This window comes from Anser anser (genome assembly GCF_964211835.1).
Source record: "Anser anser genome assembly, chromosome: 10".
In the NCBI taxonomy this organism is placed as follows: Eukaryota; Metazoa; Chordata; class Aves; order Anseriformes; family Anatidae; genus Anser; species Anser anser.
In genome coordinates, this window is record NC_139730.1 from 4,352,866 (window position 1) to 4,376,780 (window position 23,915).

The window sequence follows — 23,915 nt, forward strand, 5'->3', positions numbered from 1 at the left end:
GGCATGGCTAGCCGGTTCAGGGAAGCGATTGCTCTACTTTGCCCTGGTGCGGCCTCACCATGAGTGCCACGTGCAGTTTGGGGCATCACAATGTAAGAAAGGCATAAAACTATTAGGGAGTGTCCAAAGGAGGACTGCAAAGACGGTGAAGGGCCTAGAGGGCAAGACGTATGAGGAGTAGTTCAAGTCCCTTGGTTTGTTCAGCCCAGAGCAGAACAGGCCGAGGGGAGGCCTCATGGCGGCCTGCAGCTCCCTCACGAGGGGAGCGGAAAGGCAGGTGCTGAGCTCTGCTCTCTGGGGACAGCGACAGGACCTGAGGGAACAGCATGGAGCTGGGACAGGGGAAGGTCAGGAAAAGGTTCTGCACCCAGCAGGCCCTGGAATAGGCGCCCAGGGAAGTGGTCATGGCCCCAAGCCTGCTTGAGTTCAAGAGGTGTTTGGCCAGCGTTCTCAGACAGGGTTTGATTTTTGGGTGGTCCTCTGTGGAGCCAGGAGTTGGACTTGGTGATCCTTGGGGGTCACTTCCAACTCGAGGTACTCTATGATTCTGTGATTTGTAGGAACATTTATTTATATCAGATACGCAATATAAATGTGTATAGTACACGACACAGATCTGCAAATCAGAAATAATTTCAATGCTCCACAGGTGCATGGCACGTGTTAAAAATCTGTGGATTCTGAGGTACTTTTAGCATGGTAAAGGCTGACACTCCTCTCTAGGATTTCTGAACCGGTGAGTTGGTTTTGGTTAAAAGATGATGATGATGATACATGGTTGCATGATTCTTGGACAGATCTTGAAACATCTATATGGATTATATTCCTATGTATTGCGAGTGCCACCCAGCCCTCATTTCTATGAAATGTTTTTTTCTTACTGTACTGCATTTCGGTACCTGGTTCAGTCTCTTCTCCTCCGCCCCTCTGGGTTTTGGAGTGTGCCAGTGTTACTGCGCCTAGGGTAGTCTCTGGAGGATTTTGGATCAAGTTCTAGCTTTTGTTTCCTCCCACTTTTGAGAGGGCAGTGAACAGTCTGTTGGACTTCATGTCAGTGGCGTGGATTTGCTGGGTACTTGAGGTGTGTCTGTAACGTTGAGGGAGCCACTCAGCTGAGCGCCGAAGTGTTTCTGCTCGCAGTCAAACCAAGGCAACAAGGTAAGTGTGCAGCCGCAAGGGCGGGCTGTGACTGGGTCTGTGCTGCAGATGATGTATCAGTAGCATTGATACACAATCCGGTGCCAGTTAGGCATGTAATTGCACAGAAATGGCCTCTAATACCAGTTTCAAGAAGAGCTGCCAAAACCACAGAGCTCAAGGCCTCTCCCTCTGAGTTCGGCCAATACTGGAACGAAACAGCCCCCAGTTTGTTCCTCCGGGACACAGGCCTGCCTTGTTAGGAAATCGGTGAAGTTTGGGAACCCACAATACCTCACATAGCTCTGTGTACAGTAACGGAGAGTGGAAATAGGGCCATAGGCATGAGCAACCAGACGAGTTATAAATATAGACTACTCTCTCAATTCCAGTTTCGTTAGTCATGGGAGGACAGTGAGAGTTTTATAAACTTATAAGGAATATACAAACAGTTCTGAATTTAAAATAACTCTGTATAATTTTTTTAGTGTGTGAAAAGAATATTCTTTTTTGAGACCATCCATGTAAGTATCTGCTATACGCAGTGTGTAAGGATCTGTGTATTTATATGTTCATGTGAATGTGACTTGAGACTACAAAAAAAGGTACAAGAGTGGAAAAGTGTAGCTCAGATGTGCCAAACTCTAGCTGAAACATAGTGGGAAGCAATGTGCTTCCCACTTTTTGCCAGTATCAAAAACATGAATTGTGCTTTTTTTTTTTTTTTTTTTAATATATGTATGTATTTATATATCTATGCCTTCTCTGGCTTCATTGCAGCCAGGGCAGCATCGCTGAACTGGCTTTGCTGCAGCCCAGACTCCCTGTCACATACTGCGATACCGCTCACCTTGACTGTCCTTTGTATAAATAAATAAACAAAACTGTCTGGTAGTCCCTAATCTGATCACAAATCTGTACTGCAGGAAAGGATTTAGAAAGTCAGAGGCAATGTCATTTTTTTTCCAGTCATACGAGCAGGAATTCCTCAAAAGCATGTGCTTGTAAGTATGCACGGACAGCTCGTGCATCCAAGTATTAACTGTACTCGCCTACATGGACAGCAGTGGCTTGTGTACCCTTTGTTGTGAGTGTTTTACGTGTGTTTGCAGTTTCTGGGAGATAGCAGAGTAGAGCACAGTTTCCTTGTTCAGTTTATTTTATAGGTGTGTTGGAAGAACCGATAACAGAGGATGTTTTTAAAGATAGTGAGCTAAGTGCAGCCTGGATGAGGTGTTGTCATCCTCTTAGGTTGGAAGAAAACACTGAGGAAGCCTGTATACTGTTCCCATCAGTGACCCAAAGGGAGGGGTGGTAGTTGTTTTTTTGGGTGTTTTCTAATTTCTAGTGTTTTAGAACTGCAGCAGTTCACTTGGGGCACGTCACAGCAGCGTCCAGCACCTCCTTGGATCTGGAACATCCCCACACTTCTCAAAGCAAGCACTGCTGCCAGGCTCAACCCTTTTGTAGCAACAGGCTAGTAACCTTTGCAAAAGCCTTCACAGCGACTACGGAAGGGCAACAACAAAGTGTTGGGATTGTGTTCTGACGCATCCATCCTGATCTGTAGATGTCATGCTTAAAGAGGTGGACTCTAGAATGACAGTTTTTTTGTGTTTGTTTTTTTTTTTTCCCCTCTTCAGAAGATGTTCACATGTCAGTTTTGTGGGGTTTTTATCACTTCAGACGAGGAACTGAGCTTTGAGTGAAATACAAACACAGGGACTGTATTCAGTGGGGCCCAGCAGTGCTGCTGTGAAAGCTGTGGTTCACGTGTCTTGCACTTCTCTTCAGAGCGGGTCCTCTGGCCATTTAGTGTCAGGAATGACAACATTAATAACCTGAGAGGCAACAGTTGCAGCAGTTTTCTTTGGAGATAGAACTATGTAGGACAGAGTTAAAAGTTCACATTCGGACAATTCAGGATGACTTACAAACTATGAAAGCGGTTTGCATCAAGTCTGAAAAGACACTCTCAACGTTTACCCTTTTAAGGGTAAATTACGAGACTGATTGATGCAGGATCTTCCAGTCTGCCTGTGGGTCCTGCGAAGTCTGGCACATTGTGTATTCTGTCTGTGTTGATAACAGAGGAGAGATTTAGAATGAAAATTATTTCATGATTATTAACACCAAGAGAAGTGCTCACCCTTGTTTTGCTGTGGAACTCAAGAACACAACCTTAATTTCCTGACAGATTTGCCTACACACTCTTGTATTTCACAAAATTGCAAAGGCAATGTTTTGTTTATCATTTTAAACATAATCGGTTTTAATATTGTTTGAAATCATGTGATCTTGGTAGAATGACTTCTCTTCCAGTGTGCAGATACCTTAAGTGATGATGCACTCGCAGACTTAAAGTCTGTAATTTAATACAACTGTACTCAGGTTGTCTTGGGCAACCTTCCGAATCATTGGTATTCTTGCGTCTTGTTTTGCACTTCGATTGTAGCAGTTCTCTTTCCTCAGATTCCTCAAATTCTGTCGGGTCTTAATCCTGTTCATACTGGCAGACAGGCTTTCCAGCAGGCCCTAAGCGATTCAAGTGTTCTTTTTGGACTCTTTTTTTTCCTTTGAGTTCTAATCATTCCCAGTGAAATGGGTTTCATTATTTATTGTTAACACAGGTATCCTAGTTGTAGATGAGCAAAAACTTTCTAAATATTCTACCCCACTGTGTATTATGAACATCAGCTTATACTGAAGCCTTTTTTTTTTTTTTTTTTAACAATTAGGATAACTAGCCTTCAACTGGAGCAGTGTTGATGTGTGCCCTTAAAACGAACATTATGTGTCATTGTTTATGCCAGAATGGTTAAGCCTGATGATGGGCTTAATGCATAAATGCGAAGGGCATTCCTGAAACGTAGCAGGAGTTGAATCTTTTGGAACATGTGACTTTTTCTGTCCAAGAATAAACTGCCATTATCCATCAGCATTAAGAGAACTATATAATTTAGGCCAGTGTGATAATGTTATCAAACTGTCTTCTTCCTTTAGAATAAATCTGGAATGTGAATAGTATTCTTCTCCAGCTGGGATTTTGCCAGGAGATGACTGACCAACACTCCTTGCTTGGAGTATATTAATTAAATCATGCAAAACTTATTGCCTTACACTTGCAGAATTTGGAAGGCAGGCAGATTAAATCTTACTGTAAGCAACAGCGGGGGGCGTAGGGGGGTAGGCATCACTGCCAATATATTACATTTAATCTTGATTGGAAAGAAAAATAACTTGATTCAGAGCTGTACCGTGGCAGCCCTTTTCTTTACGCTTGTGCTAAGGAAGAGTTCAGGGATTTCGGTTGTCCCTCCAGAAGCATTAGCGAGTTTGTGCGGCGAGTGCTGCGTGATGGCAGCGGACTGGGAGCAGCTTGCGCTGCGGTGGGGTGAGCCCCGCTTTCCTGCAGGCCGTGCTTCCATCCCTGGTGGTGTTTGAGTTATTGCTCTGATCTGCATTTGCTCAGTGGGAAATTTTGCTCTCTGTAGAAGAAATTTCTGTTTCTAGAACAGCGCAGCACTGATAATAAAATTTTCCCCAACCAATTTACTTATGTTGTGTCAAAGATAGAGTAAAACTGGCCCAGACGCCTAATAGCTGCTTGTGTATACGCCTCGGTTGTGTTTATGTACTGAATTCATACTGGCGTGGAAAGGACAAAATGGACTTGTTTTTTTTCCTCTTTCGCTCAAGTGCCAGCTGCAATGATGCCAGTCTGAGTAGCGCTGGGCAACATAAACTGTTTTGAAAGAGAATGCAATTCGTGCTGCCTGTTTTTGTCAATAAGCCATGTTTATTTGCACCTTCCTGGTCACTAGTATTACGCACTTCGGAGCAAATGGAGTAACTGTACTATATATTGGTTCCTGTTTACTGTGGTCTAAGGTGGTTGTTTTCACTCGGCGTTTCCCTTTGCTCTAATTTCTGTGAGGTGTGACTAGCTGTAACGCCGCGGGAGCTTTTAACAGGGCTGACTGCTTCGCTTGCAGAAAACCTGAAGGGATGGTAGGTTTTGCGGTGCCAAGCAGTGTCCCTGAGTCCTCTAGTCGCTCTAAGTAGAAAATACTTAGCACACATCGTTATTTATCACAACTGGGAAGCCTGGAAGCTGTTTTGAGGCAACTTCTAGGGCGAAGAATGCATGATAGATAGCAGAAAGGTAGGGAGGGGCCCCTCAAACTCCGGCGTATCCAACTGAAATGTGCTTTGCATTATTTGCTCCGTTGTTTTTAATGGGCTGTTGTGTTCTTTTCAGCTGGGAAGGAGAGCAGCAGATATGTTGTGCTGGGAGAGGGTTACAAACCATGCCATGGGCCTCTGGTTCCTCGAGGGTGTGCTTTCCTGATCCCTGTGCTAGCCTAAACTGTTCCGTTTACTAAAACTATTCCAAGGGAGGGAGAACTGTAAAGTTGATGGAAAAAAAAATGACAAAACTGTCAGGCATTGAATGCTTCACCACAACAATGCGTTCTAGCAAAGCGTTCATTACAGTGAATAATCAATGTCCTCTTTTCTTCATGCCTCGCCTCATCTGGTGCCCTCCGAGAGTTTCCAGGTGCTGGGTGGTGCTGGGCTGCCTTCTTCTCACCTGTCCCCACTGCTTCTTCCTCCTCCTTCACAGTTGCTTCCAGCAGATCCAGCAGCAGTTGTATCCAGCTAATGTCCAACCGGGTACTATGCAGGCTTTTAGTGTGCTATTGGTTTTTGGCCACAAAATCCCAAGGAAGGGGATTTAAGAGTAGATTCGTTTCCAGTGTTTTGTATGCTCAAAGGCCGAGCTGTTGGAGGGCTGATTTCAGGTTGGGCAAATCCCTTGAGCCATGGCTGCGTTGAGGTTCTGGATGCTTCATTGCACCAAGCCTTCCACTTTGGGGATGCGGTGTGTGGCATCTGTGACAAACTGAAATACTGAGGAGCAGGAGGCCAAAAAACTTTGTGTGGAAGCCAACCAGATGTAGTTGAACTTCAGTTGGATATGTACAGGGGGAAGAAAATAATTCACAGAACAACTTCAGACTGATTTCAAGATCCACATAGAAACGGGCTGGTAACAAGAAGGGTGTAGACAGGGAAACATGGCTCTAGTGAAATGATCTCAAGTCCGACAGCGTGCAGGCTGTAGGCTTAATGCCATTGTCTTGCCTCTTGGTATAAGTTTGTGTAGAGCGAGCCATACATTTTACTGATGGGCATGATTGTATGCCTACTGGAAGATTACAGGGAAAGAAACCGACCAGTTTCAATTCATAGTATCAGTGCTGTGTTAAAGCGAACCTTTAAATGAGATCTGCTAGGTAATTTCAAAATATGCCACATCTTCTGTCTTAACTGCAGGAAAGTAAGGAAGCTCTTTGATATGGTAGTGTGGGTTTTTGTTTTTTGTTTCCCCTTCAGGATTTTTGCCAAAGATGAGATACCAGTTTTAAGACTGAAGGAGAAAACCGGGGAAAAAAATACACCATTGTTAATGTGTCACTAATTCCTGTTTCTATAGCAGTATGAAGATTTCGCACAAGTGATCAAAATAAGCGGCTTCTTCAGTTCTTTGGAGATGACTTGTACCCATATTTCTGTGATCGGAACACGTTACTGCATGTATTTAATACGTGTTTTTCCTTATTGCAACCTTTATTCTGTAGTTATTTAATTCCAGGCCTGGCCATGAATCACTGGAACTGGATTTTCTGAGTAATGTCTCTCCGGTCTCTCCATTCTTACGGTATACTGGGCTAAAGAAGTCAGGTCTTGTATAGGCTGCTTGAGCATTAGAAGTCAGCTGTTTGAAAGTCCGTACCAAAGTTTAGACCATTAAAACGCAATATTTTAAAAAATCTGTCATGTAGAGGGATTAACATTCTAAAAATGACCGTTTTTTCTGTCTTTGTGGATAAATTTAGACAGCTAATTTTTTCAGTAGTTGGCTTGGAGAAAACGCTCCCTTCCTCCTCTGGTTTCTGCTCAAAGCTAGGCTTTTCTCCTTGTCTTTCAGAAACGGCATTTTATGCGAAAGATGCTCTAAAAAAGAAGAAAAAAATATATTAAAAAGGAAGGATTGAATATCGTTTTACAAGGACAGAAAGAATCTTTTTTAAAAAAATATATTTATCCCACACTTGGCAACCTTCTGCTTGCCCGCATGTGACTGGCCCGGTGCCATCCTTGGCAGAGGCGGATGCCTCGGCCTGCCAGAAGTCTTCCTCTTCTGGCTGCACTCTCCCTCCCTGTGACTGATTGTTTGTTCACCTGATTTTTCTGTTTCAGCGTTGCTGAAGTCATGGCGTCTTGGAGATAAGAACACTTTGTCTGTCCAAACTGTACAATAGCCGTGATGTCAACGCGGAGTGCTTTCAGAGAGCTCGAGCTCTGTGCACACTTCAAACGGCGCTGAGATATTAAATGTCAGAAAAACTTATACCACCTCCTTAGTGTTAGAGTGTTCCAAAAGGAACTGCCGTAAATACAAAGAGATGATTTGTTCCTTGCTTTTGGAGAATTCTGTTTGAGGGTTTCTCAAGCTTGCTTTGTGTTTGCAATTTTGGTTTAGCATCTTGGGGATTTTAATTGAGAATGATGAGTCTCTGAGTCAGCTTCTCTTGGAAGTCTTCTTGCTCGTTTGTAAGATCGTTGCATTTAGTTTTAAATCTCTCTTCTGTGTGGCAGGTCTGCGTCTGAGCTGCTCAGTAAGCAGGTATCTTGAAATATTTTGCATTTTTTATGAGCGATTATAGTATCTTAATAGTATTTGGAAAATCTCCTGAATTTTGTTGACAAGGAGAACTTTTTATGTGAAGAAATCAGAGGGAAGGTGAAGCACAGAAGGTCAAAGACACTACTGCTGTTACTTTTAATCCAGTAAATTTGATTTGTGGCTAATGGTATTCTTGTCATGTCATTCTTTGAACAGCTGACGATTGTTCAGTACTTTCACTCCCCAAACGTAAATAATTAGACTCTCTGGTCTGGTCAAGCCTCCTTCATCTCTTTAGTAAGATCATGAAGCTGCGTAAGGGTCTGCTCTCCTCTAGGTCTTGCTTTGACTTCCTTCTTCCATGGCTGCACTCCAAGGTCTCTGAAATTTTCCATTATCTCGGTAGCTCCACGTGATGACAATTAAGTATTTCTTGCCCTTGTGGTTGTCAGCAAGGATTTTTCGTCTTTTCCCCCCCCCCGCCTTGTATACAGTCATCAGCCTTCATGATTCAAGGCACTATTGTACCTAGCTTGTGAATTCCATTCCGAAATGTCAGCCCACCCTTTGCGTATGTTTGTCTGTAATGTTCTTGCAGACTAAAGTCAACAAGTATTCAAGCGTAATTCAGTTGTTTTCTTTTTTTTTTTTGCAGAAGTGTTTTGGAACCTGCATTTGAAATGTTTGGGTACAGATGTAGCAGCCCAAAGAACACGATTTGCGTGGGTGGGGGAGAAGGATGGATGGGGCTGGGTTGTAAGACCCGCCGCTGATATTTAGTAAGGCTTTTTAACAGGGGTAACTTGGGGAGCTGGCACTTAAGGCAGAGAAGAGTTTTTGTTGTTCGTAACGTATCTTACACACACAAGTTCTTGTTATGGCTCTTCAAAGAAACAGGATACCCGTATTGTCTCCAGGCTGAATGCTTTGCCAACGTTAGCAAGAACGGGACTGAGAGAAAAATGAGGTTGCTGAGCTTTTAAAAAATTATCTTTAAAATGTTTTCAAGAGTTCTTGTTAAAATGGCTGTGATTAAAATATTACTGTAGTTTGGAAAATCTAGTTCACTGATTACCTTTTTCATATGAACTTGTATATCCTTCTTTGCTTCAATTTATATTTCTGCAGACGACAGTCAGCAGATTTATGAAGAGATGCAGGGAATCCTATTTATATACCAGACTATTCATGAGTTGCAGAGGCATTAAAGCAATATGAAAGTGTTTCCCAAGAATGAAATAAACTCGCTCTTTTCCTACTACATTCATCTGAACACTTAATGCAGCAGCCTTTGTTTTTAGCGAACGTCCGTCCAGATGAAAACAAAAATCATGTAGAGCTTCTCAATAAATCTGGTAATGAACTTTGTGGAGGCACGGGGGTGTGTGTTTTTTCTTAGTAGGGCTTTGAACTGGAAATGTAGATACCACACTAAATCTGAGTTCTGGCACCCACTCAGAACAGCAGTCCATCTGCTAGCAAGACACGCTGCTTTTTTTTCCTCTTAAATCCCTTAGTAGTTGGCAATGGGAGTAGTACTGCGTACCTTAATGGGCCTGACTGAGGTGGCAGCTGGGCATGCTTTCCTGCTTCTACACTGGTGCAAGTGACCATCAGTAAAAGACTTTACACCTGTAGCCTTATTTATTTTTGGTTGGGATGTGGTAGGTATGATTTTTTTCTTCTTAAAGAAGAAAAAAAAATCCAGCATACTTAATGCTGTGCATTATTTAGCAGTAATTTCCTCCTCATTGCTACTCTGGGTTTTACAAGTAACTGGCTCTGCAGAAATCATCTCAGTTTGGCCTCTTTCAGTGCATGCAGTGTTTGTGCTGCCTGCGCTGGTGTCTGCCAGAGCATCGGATGCACAGCAGCCACCTCCTTGCTCTGTTCCCTTGCTCTCACATCTCCCTTCTCCTTTTCTGCCCCAAAAAGCAAACAGGCAGCTGCAGAGCAGCGGGGGCAGCAGACATGCAGCTGGGTTGCAATGGCAGTACAAGAAAGCTGCGGGGTGAAGCAGTGTCTTGCATGAATTTAATGGAACTTCCTCCCAAATGCTACTGCTTTGCTGCTTCTTAGGTTTGTGAGGGTCAGAAAAGAGAAATGCAGTGCAGGACATCTGTGGGATTATTACAGATCCTTAAAACCTTGTCTTTCCCTGCAGGCTGGGCTCTGTTGCTTCCGTGTTCGTTTTGGGACAGGGACTTCCTTGCTGGCTGTGTGCTTTTTGCTCAGATAGTTCAGTTTCAATGTCTTGTGGTGCTTTGCTTGGATCGCTTTGGAGTTGTACTACTGAAATTTTGTTTTACGTTGTTATTATTGGTCCTGTTTTTTAGCAAAGTTAGAAAGTGGAAAACAGTCACTTAATGCAAACCAGATTTCCTATCTGTGTTTGTTTACAGAGCCTCTGGCACACCACTCGGATGGCTAAAAGGCCATACAACGCTGTAATCAAAATGTTGTTGTTACATAAATATAATGCTGCCACTTCGTTTGATGCAACAATAGTGAGATTGTCTGGTGGCGACTCTGCTCTTTGTTCGTTTCTTCCAAGCCAGAAGGCTTTCATGTAAAATGAATGTCTCAATAAATTTGCACCCCATTTTTTTCCTCCCTTACATATTTTGTTCTCTGAACCTGGAATTTGGGGGTAAGGCAGAGTTCTGTTACGCTCTTCAGGGGAAAATAGCAGCTCCCTGATTGCACAGTATTTGATGTGTACCATCTGTACTTTATTAAACCTCATTTTGCATACATAAGCAACATTGGGATGCTACACTGGGGTCAAGCTAACCATGTGTGCTGCAGTATAGCAATGCTTTATTGTACAAGTGTAATTAAGTTGTTTAAAGGAAGCTTGTTTTCTTGCCAGTAAAAGACCAATTTGAAGTACAAATGGGAAAGACGAGAAATGCTTAGAAAGACAATAAGTAAGCACTTCAAAAAAAAAAACAAAACACAACATAATGTTGGGCCTGTGGAATGGGTTACAGTACTTGGTTGTTTCCATTATCCTTATTACCTTGCTTTCAGAAAAAATATTTTTTTGCATTGGCTCGTGTTATAAATTTGATCTGAGAAAAAGATATGTTCAGGCAGTTGAAACTGGGAAAAAAAAAAAAAGTTTGTCAATTTTACAGGAATTGGTTCTTTTGCAGAGCTGCTCTAGAGCCCAGGGAATGATAGCGCAGATTTATACAGATCAGGGCTTTTCTTTAATACCACTCCCTGTGTTTAACAGCTCTTACTCACGCTACCTTGCCTTCTGTCTTGCAGTGTGCCCCAGCTCATGTGGCAAGCGAGCCTGTACAGACCAAAATGAGTGTTGCCATCCCGAGTGCTTGGGGAGCTGCACAGCGCCTGACAACAACACCGCTTGCGTGGCCTGCCGCAATTACTACTATGAAGGAGTCTGCATGCCCACCTGCCCTCCCAACACCTACAAATTCGAGGGCTGGCGCTGTGTGACTAAGGAGTTTTGCTCCAAAGTCCCTGCCACCGAGACAAGTGAATATGAGAGGTTTGTGATTCACAATGATGAGTGCATGGCAGAGTGCCCCTCTGGATTCATACGCAACGGGAGCCAAAGGTAATGCAGCTTCTGGAAATCCGTCAGTTAGCATGCTTGTTTGGTTTTTTTTCCCTTCTATTCTGCAGTAGCCTTGTGATGCAAATTGTATTCAGCAGAAGATACGATTGGGAATTGCATGGCTTCCCGGTAAAGGCTTGCTTAGACACCATTTAAAGGTCTGATTGTGTGTGGTCCTGTGTATTGTCAGTTCCTACTAATTCTTCTGAAGGACTTGAGGAGATCAGATCAATACAATGCAGGTCTTTAAGCAGACAGTTTAAAAAAAAAAAAAAAAGGCAAGCCAAGGAAGACAGGAGTGGTGACCAGCCGATGATCATTATCACATACAGAGCAAACCGTGGGAGTCACCTTGCTTCACATATTATTTGCTTTATCTGTACTTGCACTTTAGGCACACGTGTTCCTTAGTATATTTATTTCTATTTCTCTTTTTTTCACTGTTTCCAGAAGATAACAATGGTGTTCTAACACCTGTGGTTAAGCAAACAGCCCCAGCTGCCTGCTGACCCTTGGAAGCTATAGACCTCAATGAGTAAGGGAAAGTCAGGGTGCTAAAATTCTTAGTGCTTCAGTACTATGCTAAAAAGATATCTTCAAGATCTGAGATGTTGGGCTTTTTGGAGAGTGGTTGTGATAATTCCTGCACTAGCTCTTTGTATACGCCATTCATCCACTCATTCAAGTACCAAGGCAGTCTCTGGTTTACATTTGGATGTAAGCAACTTAACACCGTGTTTGCTCAAATCCCAATATTCGCCTGAGAAATCTTTCACTTGTTATCTACCTGAGGTTGCAGTACCAGCTGTTTGAAGTGCTTACACTGAAGTGCATGGCCATCCTATCTTATCTCAGTGTTGTGCTCAGCTGCAGAGATTGAAAGGAGCTGTAACCCAAGGCCAGCGAGTGTTTTGTTCCCCAGAGGTGGTGTTAACAAATAGTTGCAAATGGAAAGCATTTCCAGCATTCTTTGTACATGTAGCTGAATGCCTCTTGCTTGTGTCTGCAGCTTTTAGTGGTTTGTGGCATGTTACAGTGCAGGATTTTGAAACAGGATCTTACTACTAAGACAAGGAAGCTTCTTTCTTTTATTGTTTGTGCATGAAAAACTGTTGTTATCAATTTACATGTTTCTTTAAGCCTTAGAAGAGAGGGGTTTCAAATTCTTTTAAATATAATAAATAGTGAGTCCACGTTCATCAGTGTTGGCGTCAGAAACTTTTGTCTTTGGAGCTGGGTTTGATTTTTCTTTCATTTTTCCTGTCTAAAGCAATAATATAGAGTAAGTGATAATGAAATATTTATTCTAGGACTTTCATTTGTAAGATAAAAACAAGCTTGAATCAGGAAAGACATTTACCGGAAGGAGTGATCAGAGGGCACATTTTGTCCACACATGAAGTGTTTAACTTTGAGAATACTATGTCACCAGCGTAACAGTCTTTAAAAAGCTGTTCTAGCCAAAGGCTAGGCTAGCCCGAGTTCTTGCTCCTTGAGTTTGGTCTTTAAGAAGTGCTTATGAATGTCTGTAAGTAAAAGAAGTAGCATAAGTAAGCCTGGCAATTGGATTTCTTTGAGTTAGGGGCTGTACCTGTCTTCATGTTTTCTAGTCATTGGTGGACCTATTCTTTCTTAATCTGTGTAATCCATTTTGGATCTGTTTAGGCTTCTTGTCTGCCTCTCCCAATTCTTGTTGCAGTGAGTTACACATTTTGCCTCGCATGAAGATGCATCCCTTTGTTTGTTTAAACTTGCTGCTTTAATACCTCTTATGTTATGAGAAATAGTGACTAATTGGCTGCTCACTTTCTCCACATCACTCAGGACTGTATGCTCCTGCAGTTGTCTTTTCCAAGTTACAACAGCCAGGAGCATGGAATTTGCTAGCTCTGATCTTGAAATGTTGATTTAAGGGCACAGAGCCAGAAAATTTCTTAAAATCTGTAACAGTGCTTGCATATCTCTGGTTCCTAGCTGGCCTGGTTTTGGACGTAGATCCAGAATTAGCACCAGACTTCACCAGCACTCAGCGCTGTCTGTGTGAATTAGAAGGGTGGCCTTTCTCATTGTAATTGGAGTAAATGCAGTGGCACTGTTTGTTGTTGTTTTTTGTTTTGTTTTGTTTTAATATCCTGAAATACCTTGTGCTCAGAAGGATAACAAAGCCTTTTAGAAACTGGCAGACAGCAGGTACGGGTCCACTTTGCTGTAAACAGGAGGTGTAAATGTTCCAGCCTCTCTGGAGTCCCATAAGTGTGTTACACTTATCTGCAGGCCTCTGCAGAAGTACAGTGACTTCCGTTCTAGCTTGAAGTATTTCCTTAAACTTTAGATGGAACTGTTTTTCAAAACTGAATTCAGAGCAGTCTGAGGAGTCAGAGATGCATATACTTATTTTCAGTCTCATTTTCTTTCCGAACAGTATGTTCTGCAGTCCTTGTGAAGGGCCATGCCCCAAAATTTGTGAGGATGGGAAAACGAAGACCATTGACTCTGTCACATCAGCACAAATGTTGCAGGGATGCACAATTCTCAAGGGGAATTTGCTGATTAACATCCGTCGTGGAAGTAAGTGACTGCCCTGTCTTTATGAACCTCTGATAAGATGGCTTTTAATATTTTCCTTTTGTCAGCATAACGACAGGAACATTAAAAACTCTGAACTCTTTGCTTTCCATCCCATAGCAGTGCTCCTGTTTGGTTTGGCCTATTGTAGCACCATTCTCCAACGTGCTAATGGAATAGGTAGTCAACTACCAACTATGAAGTAGGGAAAGCTGGTATTTTTTTTTTATTATTATTATTATTATTTTTGGAAAGGCAGAGAGCTAGGATTAGGCAGGAGGATGAGCAATAGTCCCCAAGGAATAATAAAGGCCTGAGAAGGTGGAAAAGTGGAAAAGCCTTGCATCTGGGTAAGTAAACGAGTTCTCTGCAAGTAGGGCATGGCCCTGTGAGACGGGGAATAGCCTCAGTTTGTAAAGCAAGGTGTGGTGTCTTGCTAAAACATGTAATCAACAGCTTTGAAAACTCGTATGGAGCCTAGCACGGCGCCTCTGGATGGTTGTTGTTGGTGAGCTGGCCATCTGGGCTGCGTGTCCTGAACAAGCTCAGATTCAATTTTTCAGGTGATTCATCAGCCAGGGAAGTGTTGACAGCTGATGAGTTTTAAAAACAAATCAGAATAAAAACCAAACCAACACAAAAAATGTGAAAAACATTGTTAGTTTTTGTTGGAAACGTATCTCCCTGTGGAAAGTGCTTTTTGGTTTCATGAATATGGTTGAAAGACTCAGGTATACATGATTCCCTTCCTCTTGCTGAATAAAAACCGTGGTTTAGAAACAGCAGTGTGTGGATTATTTCACTCGTGGTCCCGCTGCTGCTAGTGAATTCTTCACTATGAGAGATTTTCAAGTTAGCTGGAGCAAGGTGGGAGAGGAGAGTTGTTTAAGTATTATCTAAGAGTGCTGAAGAGCATCTACTTTGTCCCAGCCCATTTGGTGTAGGAACCAGTCATTGGTATTTGAACTTCCCAGCGAAGTGGTAAGATTTCAATTTATGGTAGCAGACACACCCCGCAGCAGCATCTCCCATCCCGAATGCTTCTTAAAAACATCCCCTTACAACTGCAGCGTAACTCAGCAGCATGATGACAGCAGGCAAGGACTGCAGACCTTGAGCCTGGTGAAGGACACGGTGTTGCAGACCTAGGAAAGGACAGTACAGGTCCTAGGGAGAGGGCAGTACTGCAGAGTGGAGCTTGCTCTGAAGAGGTTTTAACAACTTATTAGAGAAAATCACCTTCAGCATGCTGCATAGAACATGTTCCATGGCATGAGGACATCCTCATGATTTTGTGTTTGTTTCATAGAGTTCCCAGTTTTGTAGCCAAAGCTTTCTAGGTCACTGAAATAAGTGCTTTATGACACCCTGGAGACCAGTAGCTTACCTCTCGGTCTTTATCTTCAGTCTTAGTTTCCGTTTTCCATTGGAGCATTCTGTCTGAGCCTTGCTCTGGAGCTGAAGAGCAATTCCAGTCGTATGGATGTGTACATTTACACCAGGGTCTTTTCTGCCCTGCCAGAATGCTGGCTCAGTACTTGGTGCTGGCTTCAGAGCACAATATCCATGGGAAAAAAGAGGTATACTGATACGAAAAGGTCAGAGTGGTTTTCCAGTGTTGCTTTGTCTTTCTTTTGTCCTTTCAACAGTCTGTCTGCACAGGTAACTGGTACTGTAGGAGGAATACTACTACTCTTGTTTGCGTTTGTTGCTTTTGAAAATATTTTCTTTTACTGAACTGATAGTTAAGTAGAATACTGTTTAGAGCTATGAATTCTGGAATAATAAAGCTACATTTTTCTTAATATAGATAACATCGCTTCAGAACTGGAGAATTTTATGGGTCTGATTGAGACAGTAACGGGGTACGTGAAGATTCGCCATTCCCATGCATTAGTCTCCCTGTCTTTCTTGAAGAACCTGCGGTATATTCTGGGAGAGGAACAAGTGGACGGGTAAGTGTTCAGATATTTGTAGATGCAATTTTATTTCAGCAGAAAGCCACAGACTAAGTCTCCTAATGAACATTCATGTACCATTTATAGACTCTTCTCTTCCACTAATAAGCAGTGTTTTTCGCCCAGTGAACACCATTGCACAGCCTTTGCTTGTTTGGATTACTATCCAAACCAGCATATTAAAATGAGCATATTAGGAGTACTTCCGTGATAACTTTGCTGTTGCTTTTCACTTTAGCGAGCACCTTTCCTAGGGAGATTCTTCACATTGATCAAGTTTCCTTTTTTTTTTTTTTTGCTCTATTTCATTGAGAAAGGAGCAGCTTCAGAAACAATTGAATTTCTTCACGATTTGTTACTGTTGGCTTTTAGCAGAGTTTTATGGAGAATGTCAGCCAAAAGGAAATCTGAACTTCACTAACCAGGGCGTGCAATTGGAAGTGACCAGACTAGTATGAAATAGTTTGCAAGTTGGAGTAGTTTGCAATTCCTTAAAATACTAACATGAAATTAATTGTCTATCAAGCAGAAAATAGCTTGGTCAGAAAGAGTAAAGTTGATCCCCTGAAAGGGTCGCTGTGGGTTATTCTGCTGCTGTAATGTATATATAATGTGTGATACTTCTGGTACTTCACACTCTATATAACTCCTGTTTTCCCATGATGGTAGTTGGTAGAAGAGGCAACAGTTTTTATCTCCTCAGAACTTGCAGCACTGAGGTGTGCTGATGTTCCTTTAGCAAACTGCCTTGCTCATTCTCTTCCCAAATCAAGTAGCAGTCCAAGTTTAAAATGGTATTCTGTGGGAGAAGTAAGTCTCCGTCAGTAATGAGAGTGCTATTAAATGAAGAATTTTGGGAAACCGTATAGGAAAAGGTGGTGGGAAGGTCATGGGAAAGGTTGCTTGTGTCTGATTTATCTGCCCCGACAGGATAAAGTTACAGCATGAGGGATTCATCTCAACCTCCCTCTTTCTCTCAGGCTAGTCTTTGGTCAGCCTTAAATTCTTCAAATTCCACCATCTGACAGAGCAAGTTAAAGGGCAGCTCTTCATCCTGCACTTGAAAAGCACACTGTCTTTTTCAGTAAGAACATTGGCTCTATGGAAAAGCTTGTTTCTAATTGCAAATCCTAGAGGCTTGTCACTTTGCTGAGCACAAGGCTCATTCAGCCCACTTACGATGTGGTGTGCTCTAAGAGATACTCCAATTATACGTTTGTCTTTTCTTCTGTACCTCTCGCTCCCCCTCTCTCTTGCGCTCCTTAAATTTGAGTTCAGCTTTGGGTTTTAAGTAGTAATTATGTTTCTGGTACCTTGTATGTTGGCAAGCAGAGCAGATAGGAAGAGAAGTGGCAGGTTTTTAAATCTGATTCCCAAACAGAAAAGGAAGTGGTGCAGCTTTGAAGAGGAAAACGGGGCTGAGTGGGATTACCTGAGCTAAATTTTGCCCGTGCTAGGAAATGACTGCAGTTACATGCCTCTTTCACTTTCTGTAGAAGATGCCTAGCATAATCTAGGCATTACCACAACCTAAATAACATTTCCAAAAATATTTAGATGAAAGTAGATACCTGGCAAGAAGGAAGTGAGCTTGAACAAGTACTTTGGCATAGCTGTGAACAACAGGGAATGGATCTTAACCTGGGAAATACTGGTCTGCTTGAATAATAGTTGTTTATGCCAGTGTTGCCTTGGGGGGTGAGAAAGATGTTAAATTAAGAACCATTACTATAGTTGTTCATTATATGACTGTCCCCCACTGCACCATCACTTTTTTATTGAACGGGACTGAAAAAACAGTGCTTTAATATTTCTTCCTTACTCAGTTACTGGTGCCTGCCTCGTTTGTCACAGAACATGAGAAGCTTAGAGGGAATTTAATTTCTTCAGGTGTTTCCAGGGTATTCGTTACCTCTTTTGAACAACGCATCAGTAGTGAATGTGCTCCCACTGCAAGGAAAGAATTCCCCTTTACAAATTGGGAAGCTGAGACGGAGATGTGCTGGAAGGGTCTCGGTGTCCACTCTAGGATTTGGATTCCTGGTCTGGTGCTCGCTCTGCCTGGCAATTCTGTGCTCTGCCAAGGCGCTGCATGCTCGTTGCCATCTCTGATGTCAGCCACCCTGCGAGTGGATGGCACGTGGGCAGCACGTCTCCCAGTGTCTCCAGGCTGGGTACCTGGAAAACGAGCAATTGTTGGGCATCAGGAGCAAGTAAGGAGATGATTGCCAAGGCATGACTGTTCTCTGCCATGCTGTTGTATACACGTTGGCTCTGTTCTCATCAGACCTTCATGGGTCGCGCTGTGCCATAGGTGTGGAACATGTACCAAGTTCACAGGCAGCTGCTTAGCCAGTGTTTTGTATGTGTAAAGTGATAAGGGTTTTCCTTTTTGCTCATCTCATACTGGTTGGTGTTCCAGCTCTCCAGTGGGATTTGCTTCTCTCTCTTCATTGTAGCACTGAGATGGACAGCTTCTCTTCTGTATGTCCCACTGGTTGCTTGTCTTGTTCCAGGCTTGTCAGGCTCTGCTGTAAATCTGGACCTGTAGCCAGCTCATCCACTGCAATTACGAGTCCTCTGCCGGTTCTTGTTCCCTCTTTGGTGCAAGTCACTTGCCTTCAGAGGTCATACACTGCCACTTTTTTTTTTTGCAGCAAACTTACTTGTTCATTACCCCTTTTAGGAACTTTGTGTCATTAATGCAAATTGTGGAAGGGGATAAAGGGTGACTGAAAGCTTGTTTTAACACATCTCCTTTTGGGGTGGATGTAGTGTTCCACATCGTTGCTTTACGATGCGTGCGTGTGGACAGATGGAGCATTGCGTGCAGATACGGAGTGTGGAGCAGGTTTTTAATGTATGCAGTCAATAATTAAGTAGCTATGGGTGCTCTGCAGTTGGGAATACACATCCTGTTGTGGGAATGCTCTCCTGTGGGTGTGCATGGGTTATGCAGGTTGCCTTGAGGCTTTTTTATGGCACAGCCTGCTAACAGCTGTGCTTCCTACTCCTGTTCAGAGGTTTAGCCTGTCCTTCAGGCCATGCTCTCCAGTCATTCACGTAGATACAGTCTCTAGGGTTTGACTGGCAGTGCTTTGTTTTCCTACACTGAATCTTCTATTCTTTCCATCCTATCTTCCTTGGCATCCCTATTTTTTTCCACAGCTGCTGGAGCCAAAGTCTGATATAATCTTTATTTATAACTTTATTTATAACCTAAGCCCTAAGTGCACTCCTGTTGCCCTCTGTTCCACCTTTCGAGCCACGCAGCATTGCACATCTCCTGTGACTGGCACTGGATATAGCATTCCAAGTGTGGTTTCCCTGGTGCTTTGATTGGTGCCAGAATAACTTGCCCTAATTTATACTTTCAGTGTATATAGGAACTCTTAGGACTTGTTTGCCTTCCCTGACTGCTGCTCAAACTTGTGCTTTAAAAGCTTTAAAGCTTTAAAAGTATGATCCACAGAAATTCCAGGCCGTGGCCCACTCAGTGTGCAGTTGTGTGAAGCACCGGTGTGTGCTTGATTTGCCCTGTTTATTCGACTCTCTTGAAAGCTTAGCCACATTGCTTTAATACAAGAATTATCTCTAGTGTCTAAAGCATAATTGCCACAGTTGTGAGCAGGAGACGAGCTAGGCTGTTATTAAATATTTAAGATGGTTTCTGTAGTCGTGGAGCCACACCTCTGTTTATTGCATTAAATCCAAGTCCAGCTTTTTGGGTCTTTGCTGAAAAGCTTAGTTGCCATCGCTTAATCACACACGCTAATTATAGTGAAGTGTCATCTTTTCAGCAGCACACAAAGAGCTGCAGGGATTTTAGTCATCTGTAACAAAGTAATAGGTGTCTGAAATAAACACGCTTTTTGGTGCTATCTGTTGAATCCCACAATGCGGTGTAGCATCATCGTTCTCTCCTGGCAAGATGCGTTTAACACCTATATCTACGTACTCCCTTTTCAACTGTGTTAGTCACCAGAGCACATTCTTCTCAGCTTCTGACTGCAGTGGTACCAGGTGTATCAACTTTGTTAGTAATCAAGTCATGGATATTTAGGGGACACTTGGAAATAGGATAAACCGCTTCTCTTTCATGTTGTTCTGAAAACACAGTGAGCATTTTGGTATGTTACAAGAAACCGCAACTGTGAAGAAACTGCGTTCTGTGCAGATTGTAACCAGCATGCAGTTTTTATATCAGATTGTGTGAGGAAGGAATTAATGCTGGATTTTATTTGAAACAGTGGAAGGAAAACAATAAACGAGTGGTCAGCTTCTTATGAGCCCTGTGGTTTGTCTGCCACATTACCCTGACTGTAACTCTCTAGTTAAAATGATGCACAGGAAGTGTAATTTTAACTACAAACTACAAGTGTGTTGATAGAGGCTTACCAGTGCAAAATGGCTTACACAGATTGCAAGTGTTTATTGTGCTAATAATGGATTTTGTGTTGATACAGTTCCGTTGGTAGGACTTGCAACAGAATAACAAATGCTGCTGTGATAGGTTGTTTTGATATAGGTTCATCAGCTACGCAAACCTTTAACTCATTTCCCGATTGTGCATTCCTGGTCCTGCTATCTGAAAATGTGTTTTCGCAGGTGTTGTCTTAATGCTGATGTAGAGCCTCTTCTCTTGTTTTTGCTGCACCTGTTTTTTTTTTGTTTTTTTTTTTTTTTTGCATTCAGCACAGTCAAGTGGCACCAGGAATTCCTCTATGATAGGATTTACACGCACAACTTTGCATTTAATGTCTGTGGAAATAAAGCATGTTCATATTATTCTACTGCTGTGCTTAGGGAGTGGGCTCAGCACATGCTGCTGCTGCCTGTGTTATTAGTTCTGTACTTTGAAGTGTGGATCCTGCGCTGTGCAGTCCATGCAACTGTTCACTGTCAGGTTTTGATGTATAGGCGCAACTGTACTTGGCACAACGTAGGAAATCTTTATTGGGCCAAAAGGTAAACTAAGACACACAGGCAAGGAAGCCTCGCTATGCAAACTCTTACAGTTGCTTTTGTAAACATAAGCAAGACAGCTGTGCTCACTATTTTGTCATCAGGACTGCAGCATGCTTTTCCTCCCGTAAGGTATATGCGGTTACTGCTTCCCATTTGCGACAAAATGGAAAATCTATTGTAGAGATCTGCTGTCCAGAGGACGTGAATTTATATTCTTTGTAGTAGCTTCCATATTTATTCATTATAAAAACACATGTTGGAATGGGATTTACACAGTGTGGTGTCAGCTTTGGAGTCCTGTGTAAGTCATTTCCCTGCCCTCTGACCAAAGTGAACATTCAGGGAAAACTTGCTGCATGGGAGAGAAGAAAATCGTTTACTCTACTGAATACCAATTTAAAGTAATGAGAGGAAATGAAGTCTTTTAAAGTTTGCTTTTATTAAGGTATTCTTGGTGGGAATTGGCTGTGTATTAAAACTAATATTTTTCCTTCAAAAACTTCCTTCTAGGAATTATTCTTTTTATGTGCTTGATAACCACAATCTTCAGCAGCTGTGGGACTGGAACCATCATAACTTGACGATCAAGGAGGGGAAAATGTACTTTGCGTTTAATCCTAAACTGTGTGTTTCTGAGATCTACCGTATGGAGGAAGTTTCAGGAACCAAAGGGCGACAGAGCAAAGGAGATATAAATCCAAGGAACAATGGGGAGAGAGCCTCTTGTAAGTTCAAACAGCCACCCACACCACATGGCCATGTTGCTGACTGTTACAACATGTAGAGGTTAGACACTACAGTGGGATTTCTGTAACAAATGTTTGAAGAAAACTACTTTCAGAATCACCTTTTTTTTTTTTTTGATGACAGCAGCATCCGATAACAATAGGAACATACTTGGGATATGAGAAATAAAATCTTGGTTTTGGTATAGCCAATGAAGAACAGTTTTTTTTCCTGTTTCCTTTGCAGATGTACATCATTATTGGTATTTTCCTTGCTCAGATACCTACTCTTTCTTGATATTAAGGAGGCTGCTGAAATAACAACTCCATAGACTCGAAAATAAACCGTTTATATTACATTAAAGCTTCTTTTCAGCTCCGGTCAAATATTGCATCTTGTTGTTAGAAATGCTTGTTGTAAACCCAGTTTTCTTTGCTTTGTTTTCAAATTATTTGCTTCTGATTTGAGAATTGTTTTTAGTGTTCTACAGTATGGCTAAACTTCAGTGTCTTTCCATTTAATTTTGGATTCTGCAGTGGCCAAAATTATTTGAAAGTCCTCTGTAGACTTTGGTGGTCTTCACATCAGGTCTCCAGGTGTAACCAACACATTTAAAAGCAGTCTCTCACGTAGGAATTAAGAAGACGGAACACTTACAAATTGGACTTCAGACTCTTAGAACTGACAGTGCATTTTTCTTTGGTCTATTAGTGGTGTTCTTGGAGCTGAGTAAATTAAAATGTATCTTGTGTATAAGTCAAGTCCCCTTGTTCAGGATGGTGTTTACAAAAGTAGGACACATACTCTGCTGAATGTCTCTTTAGGCGTGATGCATAAATGCAGATGGCATAGATCCTTGTTGTAAGCACACTCCATTCTTTGCACATTCAATAGAGTAAAGGCTTGCAGTCCTGGAGGAGTTACAGACACACAGCCAGTCCTTACTACCACTGAGGCTAATGCCAGCCGCTGCCTGTTTTTAAAAAAAAAAACATTACAGAAAGCTTTCTGACTCCAAGAAGGGGAAAAGAATCAACAAAAGCTAAATTGCCTTTGAAAAGATAGCACCAATAGTGCCAGTGTACATGAGGGTGAAACGTCCTTTATTTTTTCAGAGATGTCTATGGAACATTCGAAACTCACAGTTGACACTTAGAACGCTATTTCTTCATCCAAGAATTAAGTTTTTAAAATGCTATTTTGTTTTGGATTGGAAAACTCAGTGAGTTGGTAGTAGGAAGCTGTTCATTTCCAAGCTGGCAGCTTTCATTCAGCTCTGTTCAGTGGAGTAGCTGGAAGTTGCTGCCATCAAATGGCTGTGCAGTATATGAACTGAGTTTTGGAGTTCTTGGTCCAGCCTGCAATGAATAGGAACATCAACTCCTTTATCCTTTCCATCTTGTCCATTCTCCAGAAAAACAGACTGTAATCATCAAAAATTGTCTTGGAAAGTGAGAACAGAGTGGCCAGTTACTGCTTGTACGTTGGAGTTGGCTGATGAATTTAGTGCTACTAAACCAGTCCTGTGAATAAACAGGACTTCCATTTCTCACTCAGGGAGAATCTGAAGTAGTTTTCCGGAGTTTTTTGGTGATGCATTAAAAGAAAATGTTCTTCAGAAAAAAAGCAACAAACAGGTAGCTCTAACATACACTATAATGATTGCCAAGGACGGTACTTACCCGTAAGCACTCAAATATATATTGAATGAATATGAAATGAGGATGAAAAGCTCAGGAATAAGGCGTTGGCATATTGTGGTATCACAGGCACTACTGGAAAGGCTAATTAGCTAAAACTGACATGTAAGAAAGAACAAAAACTATTAGGCGATGCAGTGCTAACTCTGCCCTGTGATGTCCTTCTGTCTTGCAGGTGAAAGCCACATCCTGCGTTTTGTTTCCAACACTACACTGAAGAATCGGATTAAACTAACGTGGGAACGGTATCGCCCTCCGGATTACAGAGATCTCATTAGCTTCACTGTTTACTACAAAGAAGCGTGAGTAGATGTCTTCAGAGACTAATGGAGACAGTAAAAGGATGGTAGACAATTTTGTTCTGACTGCTGTTTTGCTGAGAACAGTTTGTCAGTTAAGTTGTTCAGGTAGTTCCTATTTCATGCAGTTTACGTATTCCATCCTATTTACAAATTTCATCTTCAAGTCCTGCTTTCATTCAAATGCTTTTCTTGATGGAGCAAAAGCCCCATTTAAAACAAGGATTGTTTTGACTGAAGACTACAAATGGGTTCCAAATCCATTGGGTAGTTTCAAAT

At 42.1% G+C, this 23,915-nt stretch overlaps 1 protein-coding gene across 3 annotated transcripts in view; it reads left to right on the forward strand.

Moving 5' to 3' along the window:
- The window catches only part of IGF1R (insulin like growth factor 1 receptor), a 180,806-nt gene that overhangs the window by 119,975 nt on the left and 36,916 nt on the right, over positions 1-23,915 (forward strand). For all 3 annotated transcript variants that reach the window (XM_083849787.1, XM_083849788.1, XM_083849789.1), the window contains 5 exons: positions 11,108-11,420; positions 13,843-13,988; positions 15,796-15,940; positions 21,422-21,636; positions 23,513-23,639. In XM_083849787.1, the coding sequence (XP_083705913.1) occupies positions 11,108-11,420; positions 13,843-13,988; positions 15,796-15,940; positions 21,422-21,636; positions 23,513-23,639 (946 nt within the window). The remainder of the gene's footprint in view (positions 1-11,107; positions 11,421-13,842; positions 13,989-15,795; positions 15,941-21,421; positions 21,637-23,512; positions 23,640-23,915) is intronic.